Source organism: Microcaecilia unicolor, chromosome 5 (genome assembly GCF_901765095.1).
Source record: "Microcaecilia unicolor chromosome 5, aMicUni1.1, whole genome shotgun sequence".
Lineage (NCBI taxonomy): Eukaryota > Metazoa > Chordata > Amphibia > Gymnophiona > Siphonopidae > Microcaecilia > Microcaecilia unicolor.
Genome location: NC_044035.1, coordinates 315,710,676 through 315,726,935, shown reverse-complemented (window position 1 = coordinate 315,726,935; position 16,260 = coordinate 315,710,676). Strand labels below are relative to the sequence as shown.

The 16,260-nt window shown below is 41.5% G+C and overlaps 1 protein-coding gene across 4 annotated transcripts in view; it reads right to left on the bottom strand.

The window, feature by feature from the left end:
* URI1 (URI1 prefoldin like chaperone) overlaps positions 1-15,820 on the bottom strand; it is a 211,737-nt gene extending 195,917 nt beyond the window's left edge. For 2 of the 4 annotated variants that reach the window (XM_030204397.1, XM_030204401.1), the window contains exons 1-2: positions 15,131-15,343; positions 14,372-14,874 (exon numbers count right to left, since the gene is read on the bottom strand). In XM_030204397.1, the coding sequence (XP_030060257.1) occupies positions 14,372-14,443 (72 nt within the window). In that variant the 5' untranslated portion in view covers positions 14,444-14,874; positions 15,131-15,343. Of the gene's footprint in view, positions 1-14,371; positions 14,875-15,130; positions 15,344-15,478; positions 15,501-15,723 lie in introns of those variants that run through there. The other 2 variants (XM_030204398.1, XM_030204400.1) reach the window with 2 other exon arrangements.
* Positions 15,821-16,260: the final 440 nt, after the last annotated feature.

The window sequence follows — 16,260 nt, the reverse complement described above, 5'->3', positions numbered from 1 at the left end:
TTTATCAGATGTCAAGCTTCTTTGGGACACGACGGTTAAGTGCATGCTCCGGTTAACTGCATGTATTTCTTTGGTAACAGACCCTTGCACTTAAGTGGATTGCACTGTACTACTAAATAAATAAATAGTAAATACATGCTGATCCCTACTAAACCCCACACCGTGGGAGTTTTCCAAATTAAGTCTTTTTTTTTTTTTTGCCCTCTTAATTTTGCCCTCTTAAGCCACTGCTACAATTCTTGTAAATACATATTTACTGTTAAGGTTTCAGTCTGATTCACTCCAACCTTAATCCATAACTGGACACCAGCAGCAAATAAAAGGCAGGAAATCCAAAGCACACTATATAAACCAGTGGGTTCAAAATACAAATTAAACAAAGAAAGCTGATCCTGCAGCAACTCACAGATCATAGAACAGCCTTTGATTCGTTGCTTTCCCAAAACACTTTCTGTGATCTGACAAAGATAATATCCAAGAAAACATCATCCCATTAAGACAAATTAGCTAGTCGCTGAACTAATAACTGATGATTAACAGTATCAAATGCTGCAGTCAAATCTAATAAAAGGTTACAACATCACTCCCACTATCTAAACTAAGACTAAAGTCATCTAGGTCAATTATTAGACTCATGTGCCACCAAAACACAATCCATTCCTTGAATAGGACTTATAGCAAACCAGTTTCTGTGTTAAGCTACCATTTAATGTAATTCTCCTACATATTCAGACTTTGCAGTAGTTAAGATAATATTCAAGCACAAAACAGCCATATAAGCGATTTAAGCCATATAGCAAAAGTTTTCAGTATTTTAAACATCATTTCTTCATACTCAAACAAGCATCCAAGTTCAACATATGATATTTCCAGCTAACATATGCCACACTTCGGTTCAATCTGGGTTGCCTAAATAATGTACGTACTATAAAAATATTCAAAACTCACTGAGCAGCCATAACAGTATCAGTAACAAAGCCTCTGTAAGACATTTCAGGAATCATTTTATGGCTCTTCTAAAAAATTAGGCACAGTAATATATTCTTTCAATTTGATCTCATAAATTGTTTTTATATTAATGTAAATGAAAACTAGAAAAAGTTGCAGTTTTGGAATCCACATCTGTATTATACACTAGCCCTTTTTGTTAAAAGTCTAGCATCTTATCTTACTTAGGCATTACATTTACATCAATTGCTTTCATGCACAAAGATAGGGGCCTTTTTACTAAAGTATTTTAGGTTTTGGGCTTAATGCATTTTAATTCAAGATTTTCAAGCAGGGCAAGCCCCAACTAATACTCCCATCAATAAAGGGATTTCCCAGTATTTTTTATTGCAGGGTGTGTAACATACATAATAGATGACGGCAGAAAAAGACCTGCATGGTCCATCTAGTCTGCCCAACAATTTAAACTCATATGTGCTACTTTATGTGTATACCTGACCTTGATTTGTTTCTGCCATTTTCAGGGAACAGACCATAGAAGTCTGCCCAGAACAAGGCCCACCTCCCAACCCTCAGCCCCACCTCCCCCCACCGGCTCTGCCACCCAATCTTGGCTAAGCTTCTGAGGATCCATTCCTTCCGAACAGGATTTCTTTATGTTTATCCCACGCATTTTTGAATTCCGTTACCGTTTTCATCTCCACCACCTCCCACGGGAGGGCATTCCAAGCATCCACCACTCTCTCTGTGAAAAAATACTTCCTGACATTTTTCTTGAGTCTGCCCTCCTTCAATCTCATTTCATGTCCTCTCGTTTTACCGCCTTCCCATCTCCAGAAAAGGTTCATTTGCGGATTTATACCTTTCACATATTTGAATGTCTGTATCATATCACCCCTGTTTCTCCTCTCCTCCAGGGTATACATGTTCAGGTGCGCAAGTCTCTCCTCATACGTCTTGTAACGCAAATCCCATACCATTTTCGTAGCTTTTCTGTGCACCGCTTCAATTCTTTTTACATCCTTAGCAAGATGCGGCCTCCAAAACTGAACACAATACTCCAGGGGCATCAACATCTCTTTTCTTCTGCTGGTCACAGCAGATGCTCTCTCTATACATCCTAGCAACCTTCTAGCTACGGCCACCGCCTTGTCACACTGTTCGTTGCCTTCAAATCCTCAGCTACCATCACCCCAAGATCCCTCTCCCTGTCCATACATATCAGACTCTCCCCGCTTAACACATATGTCTCCCGTGGATTTCTACACCCTAAGTGCATCACTTTGCATTTCTTCGCATTGAATTTTAGTTGCCAAACCTTAGACCATTCTTCTAGCTTCCGTAGGTCCTTTTTCATGTTTTCCACTCCCTCCCGGGTGTCCACTCTGTTACAAATTTTAGTTTCATTCGCAAAAATGCAAACTTTACCTTCTAACCCTTCAGCAAGGTCACTCACAAATATAATGAACAGAATCGGCCCCAGCACCAATCCCTGAGGCACTCCACTACTCACCTTTCCCACCTCCGAGCGAATTCCATTTAGGAACATGTGTGTTAATGTTCCTATTACCACACAGTACCTGCTGAGAGTTAACATGGGACCCCTTACTGCCTCCTATTTAGGAGGTGCTAAGTGCTCCCATGTTTATGCTGCACTTGCCAGTTAGCGCATGGTAAGCGTAATGCGCTACTGGCTAACAGTTCTATACCTGTTCTCTGCCCATGCCACGACCCCTGACAGAAAAATCCTGAAAAAATCAGTAATGACAGTATAACACGCAGTAACAGGCAAACCACCTCAAAACCTGTTAATGTGGACCTAATTAATTTTAATTGGAACTTACTTCTTGTGTTTTAAGAATAGAGATTGATAACCTACTACAGATGAAAGCAAAAGTTAATAAAATAGTGAAATATTCTTTCGTTGTAATGAAGTTAAGAACCATTTGTAATTTTTTTTGAGCAAAGTGTGTTCAGACTCAATGTTCAGTCTCTCCTTCTGGCGCAGTTTGATTACTGTAATGTTGTCTATGTTGGGGCTTGCTCATGAGAGACTGACCAGCCAACAGGTGCAGAATACAGCTGTTTGTGTGACTTTTAAAGTAGGTAAATATGAGTCTATCACTCCTCTGTATTTAACACTCCATTGGCTTTCGATTTAAGAGTAGAAGAGTGTGATTTTATGTATTTAAATTTTTACACATTTTCATGGGGATTTGCCGGTGACCCTGGCCTGCTTTTTTCAGCCTTTGAGGCTTTCGATTTAAGAGTACAATTTATGTATTTAAATTTTTACACATTTTCATGGGGATTTGCCGGTGACCCTGGCCTGCTTTTTTCAGCCTTTTAATAGCAATCAGTCATATATTACTAGAAATCAAATGTTACTTAGCTTTCCTAAAGTACATGGGACCACATCTTTGGTTTATCAGGCTACCTCAACATGGAATTCTCGACCTTCACCAATGAGGCTAACAAAAGATTATTTCCTTTTTAGGAGATTATATAGACTTTTTCTATTTCATAAGTATGTAGTTTAAGACTTTGTATGATTTGTTGTTGTCTTATTTAATTTCCCGGAGTATGCTCTAGTTTCTGTTTTTGTATCCCGCACTGAACTTTTTGGGTATATGCAAGTAATAAGTCCCCCATGTAATATGGTAGCCTTTTTCCAGACATTAACCGCATATTGAGTGCTTAATGCATTTTAGTAAAAGGGCTCCAATGAAAGCAAAGTTGCAAATCTATAAAAGGCACTTTCACAGAACAGCAGAACGATCAGATAAGACACATGGAAGCACATTGATATAGATGAATCTCATAAATTTCTGGGAAAGTCTGGATAACACCAACCACATGTGTAGTTGATCATTTTATTTGTCCTTGGAGAACCTAATGCTCCCAAAAGGAAAGCTTCTGCTCCATGACACACAGTCCCTGGACAGTATCTCAAACTATCACACAACAGAAACATGTGAAGGGCACCAGCATTTGCACAACCCTTATGCACTTGAATGTACAGACTGCTAACACTGCTGAAAGTTCCAGCAGGGGCTCCCACTAATGCACATAACTTACACAATACTGTAAGTTACATACGCGCCTGTCGCATTTATGCTACATCTGTGGTTGGTATAATTGTAAGCACGTAAATGTAAAGCATGCTGATAGTTGGTTACACTAGTCTACTATATAATTTGTACCTCAACGTTCTATGGCTGGCTGGGTTCGTAACATCCTGACATCAGCAAGTCTCCAGCGTTCCCTTCCCTCTCACTGTCCCGCCCTCGCGTAAAGACAAAATGATGTCAGAGGAGGACGGAACAGTGAGAGGGAAGGGAACGCTGGAGGCGAGCTGATGTCAGGATGTTACAAACAGATGGGAGAACATGGCAGGGCACAGGACAATCGCTCATTGCTGGACATGGAGGGGAAGACAGAATCGCAGGACATCAAGGGGAGGGCAGAGGAGAATCGATGGACACAGATGGGATGGGAGGAGAGGAGAGAATCGCGGACACGGGAGGGAGGGCAGGTCAGAGAAGACTCGCTGGATATGGAGGGGATGGGAGGAGAGGAGAGAATCGCGGGACATGGGAGGGCAGGGCAGAGGAGAATTGCTAGATATGGAGGGGATGGGAAGAGAGGAGAGGAGAGAATCGCGGGACATGGAAGGGAGGGCAGGGCAGAGGAGAATTGCTGGAAATGGAGGGGATGGGAGGCGAGGGGAGAATCATAGGACACGGAAGGGAGGGCAAGGCAGAGGAGAATCGCTGTACATGGAGGGGAGGTCAGAATCGCGGGACACAGGAGGGCAGAGGACAGAGGAGAAATCGCTTAGACAAGAGCCTTCCTAGGGCCCGTTTCATTTTTCACAAAACGGGCTTGGTTGCATTAGTATTCTATAACAGATTCTGGGAGCCTATGCGCTGTAATGGAATAGGCTTTCACCAAGCATTCTTGGAGCACCTAAATGGAGGTGCCCACTTATAGAATTGTCCCCATAGTGGGTAGAATCAGGGTGTAATAGTTGGAGCAAGTTCCTACCTTAGAACTGTCACTGTGATGACTAGAGGCTTTCCAAAAAAATAGGAGGAAAAAGCAGGTGGTTATGACAAGAGGCTCATGACAACAAAGACAAGTAAAGGCCAGTTCCAACAAACCTTACAGCCTAAAGAAACAGGAGAACAGTAATGGCTTAAAAGACTGACAACATATTTTCAAAATCTCTCACTCCTCTGGCAACAGGCATTGTTAATTTGAAAAAATTATTCTTTAATTATTATTTATTGCATTTGTATCCCACATTATCCCACCTATTTGCAGGCTTAATGTGGCTTACAATCATTTCATTTCATGATCACAGGTATGGTTCTTAGTGTTTGAGGATTAGGTAAGGGAGGGTCAACAGAATCGCTTCATGATAACGGGAACAATTATTAAAGTTTGGAGGTTAGGTGAGGGAAGATAGAGGAAGGTGTTAGATAGGATAGAGGCGAGCTGTATTAATTGTGTGGATTGTTGAGGTAGTTTGTAGTCTGCAAATAATGTGCCTCTAAACAGAAATGTTGAAAAATATACATACTTGAACAAGCAACTGGAGTTACAAACACCAACTAATTGAAAGTTCAAAGAACACTAGGCAATTCTATATATGGCCTTTCAATAAATGTTTTATAAAAATGCAAAAGAAATGGTTGCATTAATCCATTTGACCCAATCATTATGGCAACCTCACCTACTGTTTCATTCATCTTTCATAAAAGATACTTACCTGTAGCTGGCGTTCTCCGAGGACAGCAAGCCGCTTATCCTCAAATGTGGGTGACATCATCCGATGGAACCCAGGTAACATACCACTGCACATGTACTGGTGCCTTCCAACCAGACGCTCGAGCGCAGGTCCCTCAGTCTAGTGAAAAGCATAAAGAATACAACCAAAAACAACTCCTAGGGGAGGTGGGAGATTAAGTAAGAATAAGCGGCCTGAGGTCCTCCAAGAACACCAGATACAGGTATCTTTGCTTTCTTCGAGGACAAGCAGGCCGCATTATTCCCCCATGTGGGAATCCCTAGCTACCAGGCTCACTGAAAACAAGAAAGCTAGGATAATGGAGTCTGAAAATGTCGAGACTAAAACTTCAGTCAAGCTAAACTAAACACATACTAGCTGTGTAGGTGAAGCCTAGAACAGAATAAAGCAGGGCCTAGGAAGGTGGAGTTAGATTCTAGACACCGAACAAATTCTGCAGAACTGCCTGTCCAAACCAACTGTTGCATCGGGTATCCTGATCCAACGGTAGTGAGATGTGAATGTGTGGACTGAAGACCACGTTGCAGTCTTGCAAATCTCCTCTATGGAGGCTGATCTCAAGTGGGCTACTGACACAGCTATGACATTGTGAGACGTCATCAAGAGTCAGCCCAGCCTGGGCATAAGCAAAGGAGATACAGTCTGCTATCCAAATTGGAAGTGCGCATTGCCAATGGCCACCCCAAACTGTTGGGGTCAAAAGAAACAAAAAGCTGGTTGGGCTATGAGCTTTAGTCTGCTTCAGAGAGAGGGCTAAGGATTGCTTACAGTCTAATGTATGTAGGATGCTTTCACCAGGATGAGCATGAGGTCTGGGAAACTATGTAGGAAGAACAATTGACTGGTTAATATGAAACTCCGACATAACCTTGTGGGAATAATGCAGCCTGCTTGTCCTCAGATAATATTTATAATTCAGATCAACTTCCATAATAAATTTCCTATATGTTGGGATAGGTTGGAGTGGGCTTTGATGGCAGCTCCAATAGTTGGAAGGTAAGGCAGTGTCGGGTGGACTTCTACAGTCTATGTTCAAGAAATATCAAGATCAAGTATTCTATACCACATTCATTATTAGTTTAACTATGAATTGATAATAAGTGTGAATGATGGGCAGACTGGATTGACCATTTAGGTCTTTATCTGTCGTCATCTACTATGTTAATTTTGTACTTATGTATGTGATGTTGAAATATGGAATGTTTTCTTGAAATTAACACAAAAACAAACAACGATTCTAAAGTGCACTCGTCTCATAATTACAACAGGGCTGCTAAATGTTATCTCTGTGCTCTTAAAATACATTGGGGTCTTTAAATATCAGCAGAGAACGAGTCTTGATGGGTGGAATGATGAAGGTAGGGGAAAGCATGCTTCTTCACCATTTAGGAAGATACATTGGAGACAGGACGAATCACAGAAAGAATCATTCAGTGCCAGTGACCCAGCCATGACTCCTACCCTCTTTTCACATAATTTTAAAACTTGGTTTAATTCTCTTCAAGATCATTCAGCTCAGTTAAACTGTATTTTATAAAACTCTAAAAACAATGTAATAGTTAACGCTTACTTCAAAAATCTGGTGATGGCTTAGTTAGACAATCCCAAAACAGAAGACATGATCTGCTAAGTCTCTATTCTGATTAAATATACATATATACATACATATATATATATATATATATATATATATGGGGTGAGGGGGCAGAAGCTTAGTAAATCAGGCTCATAGTTAGGCTTTAGCTCTTCCCCAAAGCCAGGTTCTTACAGTCTACAAAACTGATTTTCCCCATACCCCAAGACTGTTACCTTCTCTTGAAAATGTCCATTCCCTACTGATATTGAAATTCCCAGGTGTAGTCATTAAAAGCCCTGAAATAGCATTTCCTGACCTCTTTCTTCCAGCTCAAGCCTCTGTTATAATCCTGAGGTGAGTACACACAGGAGATTCTAGGTGATTTAATTATGAATGCTTATGAAAGAAACACAAGTGGACAGTAGCAATGGTTGAAATCTTGACAATTAAATTGGCGATACTGCCTACAACTTTCACACTTGTACCAATTGAAGCATTCTTCTGAATCTGTAAGCAAGGCTTTAAATATTTCTGGAAAACCTTTTCTTCTCTTCCATCATATGCAAAAGAGCATTGCTAAGTATGCCATCAAATACAAGTGGAACAACCTTTATGCTAACATTTCTTTTACTGTTAATTGTGTTTACTAATACTAGCTTTTAATTGTTTGATTTACATTTTAACTAGGGAAACATGACACAGTGTCACTCAACAGAGGAAACTACTACATGTTTGTCCAAACTCCTGGGCCATCTACAATACTCTTCATTTAGGGGCCCTTTTACTAAGCAGCAGTAAGCTCAATGCATTGGACCAATCTAGAACTCCCACTGGCCCAATGCGGGCACCGGCGGTAGTTTCACCCCCAGTGCGTGGCATTTCTGACACTAGTGGAAATATTTGAAAAATATTTTGCATGGGACCACCCAGCAGCTCATCACCGGGTTAGGACGAGAGCCCTTACCGCCACCTCAATGGCCTTACCATATGGCCATTTCTTTTTTCAGCCTTTTACCCGCTGTGGTAAAAGGGGCCTCAGCGTGCGGCAAAAACCAGCCGCCGCCCCTAGTGCAGGGCTCTTTTTACTGCAGATTAGTAAAAGGGCCCCTTAATGTATTAAGTGGCAGTGCTAATCAGGCTTTAAATAAGTACTCTATTCAGACACATTAAGAGGCCCTTTTACTAAGCCGCGTAAGCGTCTACGCACACCCAATGCGTGCCAAAATGGAGTTACCGCCCGACTACCGCGTGGCTCTTGCGGTAATTTCATTTATGGCACGAATCCGATACGCGCATCTGAAAAATATTTTTTATTTTTGGGCGTGCATGACAGACGCATGCCAAATGGCATTTGACATGCGTAGGTTATTACCACCCGGATTCTTTACCACTAGGTCAATGGCTGGCGGTAAGGTCTCAGACCCAAAATGAACATGCGGGAATTTTGATTTTGCCGCACATCCATTTTTGGCAAAAAATAAAAAGGCTTTTCACAGGTGCGCTAAAAAATGGATCAGCGTGTGCCCAAAACCTGCATTTACACTACCGCAAGCCATTTTTCATCATGCCTTAGTAAAAGGACCCCTAAGTTAAAACATGGCCCTTTCAACAGGTGTAAAGATAACATTCCAGTTTCTATTCCATACTGACCCCTCATGTAGCTTCTTTCCTTATTCCCTTGTCTTTTCCCTCCCACTTCTCTCCCCCCCCCCCCCCCCATGTAATATCTTTTGTATACTACTGCGTCTTGTCTCCTGTCTTTTATCCTCTACTCTCTTCCACTTTTGGTTTTAATGTTTGTAGTTCTTATTTCTGGTGATTCATTCTTAACTGCACAGGAGTAAAAATCGTGCAATGCACGATAAATCAAGCATAAATAAACTTCTTTCTCCTACCACCCAGACACCTGTCACAAATACATTACTTCCCCATCTCTTAGTTTACTATATTATGAAAACTGCAGGCTCAGTTGAAATAACAGCATTTAGCAATGGTACAGAATAACAGGAATTCAAAATAGAAGCATACTAAAATTGAACAACTTTTTATTACTAAAATAGGACTTTTTTTTTCTTTTGCAATAAAAGAAACACACCCATTTAAAAAAATTCCTTTATATCCATGCCTCAAGGACTACTGTTTTCCAATGAAGGGAGGGGCCAAAGTGCAGCGAGTAAAAGTTTCAGACCAGGACATTACCGATCTGACCTAGTTAAAAGATGGCATAGTAATTAATTTCCAAGCTCAGTCAGCTCTCCTGACCTCTGTGGATACCATCAGCTGGAGAGAGTGCAACCTAGAATAAAAGTGCTAGAATTTTTTCCATGTCAACATCTGGCCCTTGTGATCACCAAACCTCAAGGGTTTACTGCCAGTGAAAAAATATCATTCTAGGCACTGCTGACTTAAAAATAGTTGTGACCGCTTTATATTTAAAAAGCACATGTAAACAGTCAGTGACTCAACCTATTTCCCATTCCATGTTAATATTTTAACTTGCTCCCCTTCTGCTACATTTTGTGAACCACTTTAGCAACCTTTAGAATTAGACTGAATATTAAGCCCAATAATAATTTAGAGAGTGAAATAATTAACATCAGGCTAGAACACAGCATCGGTTTGGCTCAAACACAACTTTGTGACATGCTGGTCACCAATTTGATTTGTTCATGTAAGTTTGGAGGGTTTTGTTTTTTTTTACACTTTTGTGTTAACCTGGTTGCTTTGAGGTTGTGGGGGTGAGAAGTCAAACATCATGGGATACATTTACTGAACACTGGCATGTACGAATGGACACTAGCATGTACTGCTGCCTCACCCATGCTATCCTTATTGGCATGGCAGCAGTTAGCTTGTTAATGATTAGTAAACATTCTCCCAAGAGTGCTGTAATAGGTTGCTTTTTCATAATGAAAATTAATGACTCCTGATATTTTTATTAGCAGAATTCTGTGATTGAGGACCTGAATAATCAAAAGGAAAAAACAAATACCATAATCATAAATTTGCAATCTACGACCCTTTTATCTCATGGACACATGACCACCCGCCGGGAAAAGAAAGAAATTTTGTGTAACATTTCTACTGTAGAGATGAAGTACAGCAGTCCATAATTTTCATAGCTGAGATCAGTTTTTTAAGACCAAAAGCACAGATATAACAAACATTTTCCCTCATTGACACAAAAAGGGAGAAATCTCTGTACACCCAATGCCTGGGTCCACATGAACTACACAAAGATTTTCCCCTTTTTTTGCCTTTAGGAAAAATGCTTTGTACACCTGGCACTAGTCTTATTGAAATACATTGAAAACTACTTTATAGAGCATTGTTGCTTTGAAAACTGCTTCAAACCATGGCAATCGCTCACAGCTAACTGGATGCTGGTATGATACTGCTGCCTGAATGTCCTGCCATCAACTGAAACTGAACATGGCCAAGACTGACCTCCTTCTCCATTCTCTGTTTCTGTAGATAACACTGTTATCCCTCCTCTTTCTTTCTCTGCACACATTCAACAGACTGCTAAAACTTGTTGTTTCTTTCTCTATAAACATCACCAAAATTTGTCTCTTCCTATGTGAACACACTACCAAAATCTTTTACCTACAATCTCATCAATTCCCACTTACACTACTGCAACTTGCTCCTCACAGATCATCCACTAAACCATCTCCCACCCCTTCAAGCCTTTCAAAATTCTGAGCACGCTTTACCTTCTGCCAGTGCCTCTACACTCATATAACCCCTCTTCTCAAGTTGCTTCAAAGGCTCCCTATCCGTTTACAGATACAGTTGAAACTCCTCTTACTGTCAAGTGCACTCATTCTGTGGCTCATCACTAACTCTCCTGTCTTCTCCCCCTACACACCTCCCCAGGAACCCATCTTCTTATCTGTATCCTTCTCCTCCACTGTCAACTGCAGACTTCATCCCTTGCATCTTATTGTGCCATAGACATCCTGGGTCAGTATGTTATGCTCCACCTCTGGCTCTATTCAAATCCAAGCTAAATACCCACCTTTATTTGAGGCTGATTTTAACTCATAGGGAGAAGTTATCAACATAGGCTACTGATAAATTGGGTTCTTATAGCACGGGGTCTCAATGCACAAAATGGGACCCTGTGCTAAAATAATTCAGCTTAACAGTAGCCCACATTGATAACTTCCCCTTTAATCTCTTATTTACCTGCTCAGTACCCATGTTGTTTTAATCATTCTCACAATAAATGAAACTCCCTATCGCTTAATTTGTCCTGCTCATTTGTCTTGAATAGACAGTAAGTTCTGTCGAGCAGTGACTGTCTCTTACTTGTTTGTGTACAGTGCTGCAAATATGTTATAGTATTAATAGTAGTAATAACAAATTAGTCATTTTTCAAACAAATCTAATGATACTAAACTGATATAACACAATTAGCACAGCTGTTGTTAAAAGTGATGAAAATAATCTATGAGCTGAACCAGATAGAAATTAGTTCTGGTGCTACAAATGGAAAATAAACAGTGACTTTTTGCAAAGCTGTTCATGCTATCCCAATCACTTACATCTACTATAATAAAAAGCACCTCCAACGTTCTGAAGCTGATTCCGTGGCTTCAGTGAAGGGTTCGTAAGGTTCGTAACGGTGTCACATCTCTCTCTGCCACGCCCATGCATCAAAACGTGATGACGTCGAGGGCGGGTAAACAGAAGGCAGGACTGAGGGAACGAACTCACCTCCAACGTTCTGCAGCTGACTCCGTGGACAGCCAGGGCTTTCAATAACGCCGCCGCTTCGACGGAGCTAATCTGGGGACACAGTACAATCACTGGGTGCCTGGAGGGGGGGGCAGGAAACACAGGACAATCGCTGGGTGGCTGGAGGGGGCAGGGGAGAGAGGACAATCACACACACTCTCTCTCTCACAGACACACTCGCACCCAGTCTCACTCTTTGTCACACACACACACTCACACGGTGCTGCCAACCACGCAGAGGGGGTGGAGATGCAGGGGGTCCTCAGACCTGAGAGGGGGGGTGGGGATCCTGAGACCAGAGGGTGGGAGGGGGTCCTCAGACCACAGAGGGAATGGGGAGGTATCTCTGTCACACACACACTCTCTCTCAGAGTGTCAAGCTCTTTCTCACTCTCACACAGTCTCTCACACTATGTCTCACACAGTATCACATTCACTCTCTATGTGTCACACAGTCACTCTCACACACTCTCGGTCTCACAGAGAGTCTGTGTATCGCACACATACTCTCACACTCTGTCTCACACAGTGTATCTGTGTGAAACACACTCTCTCTCTCTCACACAGTCACAGTGTCTCACATACGCATTCGCACACACACTCTCTCTGTCAAACACACACACTCGCACATTGTCAATCACACACACTCGCACATTCACTCTCTCTCTCTCACACACAATCTCTCAAACATACACACTCCGAAGAAAACCTTGCTAGCGCCCATTTCATTTGTGTCAGAAACGGGCCATATTTACTAGTTATTACATAACTATTTAGATACATTTTCAAATATTTAGGCATGTTTTCAACTGAAACGGACCTGGTTTCAAGGCAATATGTTGGATTTGGAAAAAATGAAATTCTATTCTTCTAATTAATCCTGGTAGTTTTAAGGTGAAAACATTAACCCCTGGATTCCATATAGCGAGACTTAAGTTGCATGCACAAATCCAGTTTTATTCTGGATTTGCGCATGCAACTTAAGTAGATAACAAACCAATCAGCGCTACCCGCCACTTAACAAGCAATTGGCATTAATTAGAATTTACATGCACACATGTCTAAGCGAATTCTGCAACGTGATGCAAGTAAATTCTAAGATGCATAGTTGAAAAGGGGGAGTGGCCATCAGCGTGGAAGTGTGGGTCATAGGTGGTTCTAAAATCTATGCAAGTTAGAGAATGCACCCGGTCCGCACCTAATTTAGGTGTTGGAATTTACACCAATTTTTACTTGGTGTAACTGTCCACGACTACATTAAGTCACATGGACAAATGCTCGGTGTATTCTATAATCTGTGCAGTGATTTAGGCATACTTTATAGAATATGCCTAGGCATATGTTTTTTCGGCATGGATTTTTCAGGTGCCATATATAGACTCTAGCCCTAAATATGCAATACGATCAAGAGGTGAGTTGTACGATCTAGGGAACAGAGAATTCAGAGGTAGACCATAAAAATGTAGTGCTTGCTTTAACATGTACAAATGTGTAGCTCTTTTATGTCATGATTTGTTATTATAAGGACAACAGTGTTATTTAAGAAATCCAAAGTTTCTGACAAGCGGAATGAGAAAGAGAAACCCTTTAAAATATAAGAACCTCATGGTTACAAAGAAATATAAATGAGGATGCAAGCAAAGCACATTTTTGACATTTGCTGGATCTATCTCCATTGTCTCAAAGAAAAATTAAATTTGCTCTCCAATCTGTCCCTTGAGTCCTAAGTCTACTAAGCATAACTGGATATATATATATATATATAGAGAGAGAGAGAATAAAATTAACAAAACATTTTATGATATATCATTCCAAAATAATTTTCTTATAAATTCTTAAGATTTTTTTTACTCTGGTTGTATTATTTTTTTTTTTTAATAACTGGTTCTATTACACTTTAGAATTTATTTTTCTTATTCCCACCACATTATGTTCCTTTGGAATTTTTAAAATTGTACAGGACCATGATCTGGTGAACAAGACACTGTTTCAGCCACGCACTTTGGTTACAGCTCCACTCTCTCCCCCCTCCCCCTGCAGAAGAGCATTAGGAAGTTTCACTTTCTAAATTTTCATCACTACTTCAGCTCTGCAGGTGGCAAGGAGAAAAAGTTTCTATGACCCACTTTCTCATCAAGTTTGCAGACTTGGAAACGCCCCCTTCCCTCTGATGATAAAAACATTTACAATTTGGCTTATTGTTAGTGAACTTGTCTAGTTTCCTGTCGACCCTTGTGTGTAGGGGATGAAGGAATGGATAGGGTTTTATTTTCTCTACCATTTCTGTTTACCTTGCCATGCTCTTCTTGGAGTCTTGTGACTTCGACCAAGTTCAGTTTTCTCGCATTCTTTTTCTCTTCCATGGTCACCCTTCCAAACCCTACCTCCCTTTAACTTCCGCCACCTGCCAAGATAGTTTGCTTGGGCTTGCTTTTTATATCTAGATCAAGATGGTGGCTGATAGAAATATTTTTCTGGTTCGCTGTTTGCCCAACTTATTTTTCTCCTCCACCCCTTTAGCGAAGTGAATGAGTCCTAAAAAAATGTTTATGAAGGTTGTAACGGCAATTTTTCAACCCTTCTCCTTTCCTCATCCACATGTACGGAGTGGTCGTTTGCATCCACGGTCTCGGGAGCGAAAACATTTCACACTCGCATTATCGGGCCTCCACCCCCCTTCCTCACATCACAACCAGAAGAAATGAAAGTGAGCAAGCGGGAAGCGAGACTCAACAGAGTTGGCGGCAGCACCTTTCCCAGTGCATCATGTTCCGTCCCCTCAACGTTGCAGGATCTGAAATATAAAATTATTTGGATTTTTAAAAGTTAATCTACATTATTTGCAATGCATAACGTTGAAATTTAGCAGACGGCAAAACGGATATTTTAAAGTTTAACAATCCAATGTTTTGTGAACAGTAGTCTTGATGTTATACGTGGTAGACAATGCGTTAAAGGGCTTTTTCCGACTGCTGGTGGAATGGCTAACTCAAATATGACAATAACACTTGACCTGCTGACACCCGTGACAATGAGAAATCTGCGGATACCTGCACTCTGGCGCTGATCTCGCGGAGCGAGACTGACGCTACGAGATCAGCGTGAGAATACAACAGCGTTGCCGAGCGAGTCGTTTCACCATCAAATTAGGATCCTTTTTTTTTTAAAGTTGTGAACAGGTTTTGTTTGTTTTACTCCGCTTAAGAGGCAAAGCCCTCCTTGTTTCGGCCAGTACGTATGAGAGAACGTGGGACACGAGCGTAGCACCCTTTGTGCAGGCGCACTAACACAAGCACGTCACAGCCTGTAAACAACCGCTGCCTACTTCCGGTACCGCAGTGACAGCTAGAGCGCGACGCGTGCTGCTCCTTGTGGCAAGTGTATGGAAAGTTGTTCACCTCTGTCTCGGGTGTTGCTGCAGTGCTGTACAGTTAGAGTTCGGGGCCGGTAGCAACTCCTCTTTACCCTTATTCTCTCTCTTCCCTCCCTTACTCTTTCCCCTTCGTTATTCTCTCTCCTCATTGTTTCCCCTCTTCTGGTCCTGTGCTACTCGGGCTTACTCTGTAGCCGAAGACCTGTGCCCTGCACTTCCTCCATCTGAAGAAAACGAGGGGATACTCTGGGCCGAACGCATGACTCTCACCTCGCTTCTGCTGCACTCTTGCCCAGCTTCTCTCTCTCTCTCTCTCTCTCTTTCATCCGGCGCTGCTCCGAACTCACTTCCTGGTTTACGACGCTATCTTGCATTTGCACCTTGTGCTGCAAGATGAGGAAAGCAGGAGGCGGGATGACGTCAAAAAGTTGAAGCCACTGAGGATGGTCTAGGATTCCTCTTCCCCGCACAGCCGTCATCTAGTACACTCAAAACAGCAAGAAAACCTATGAGGTGCAGCATCCTCGTTGTTCTTGATTGCTGGCAGCATTTTTATTTAATCTCACTTATATTTTCAAACATGCTAGCTTGTGCAGCATACAGAGGAAGTATTGGTTTCATTGGTTAGAGAACTAATTTGTTTATTTATTTGTTACATTTGTATCCCACATTTTCCCACGTATTAGTAGGCTCAATGTGGCTTGCAAAGTTCCGGAGAGGTGAATACATACACTGGTGGACAAATACAGCGTAGAAGTACAATGAATTAGAATTGGTGCGGATTGTCCCATGCAGTTTGCAAGAATG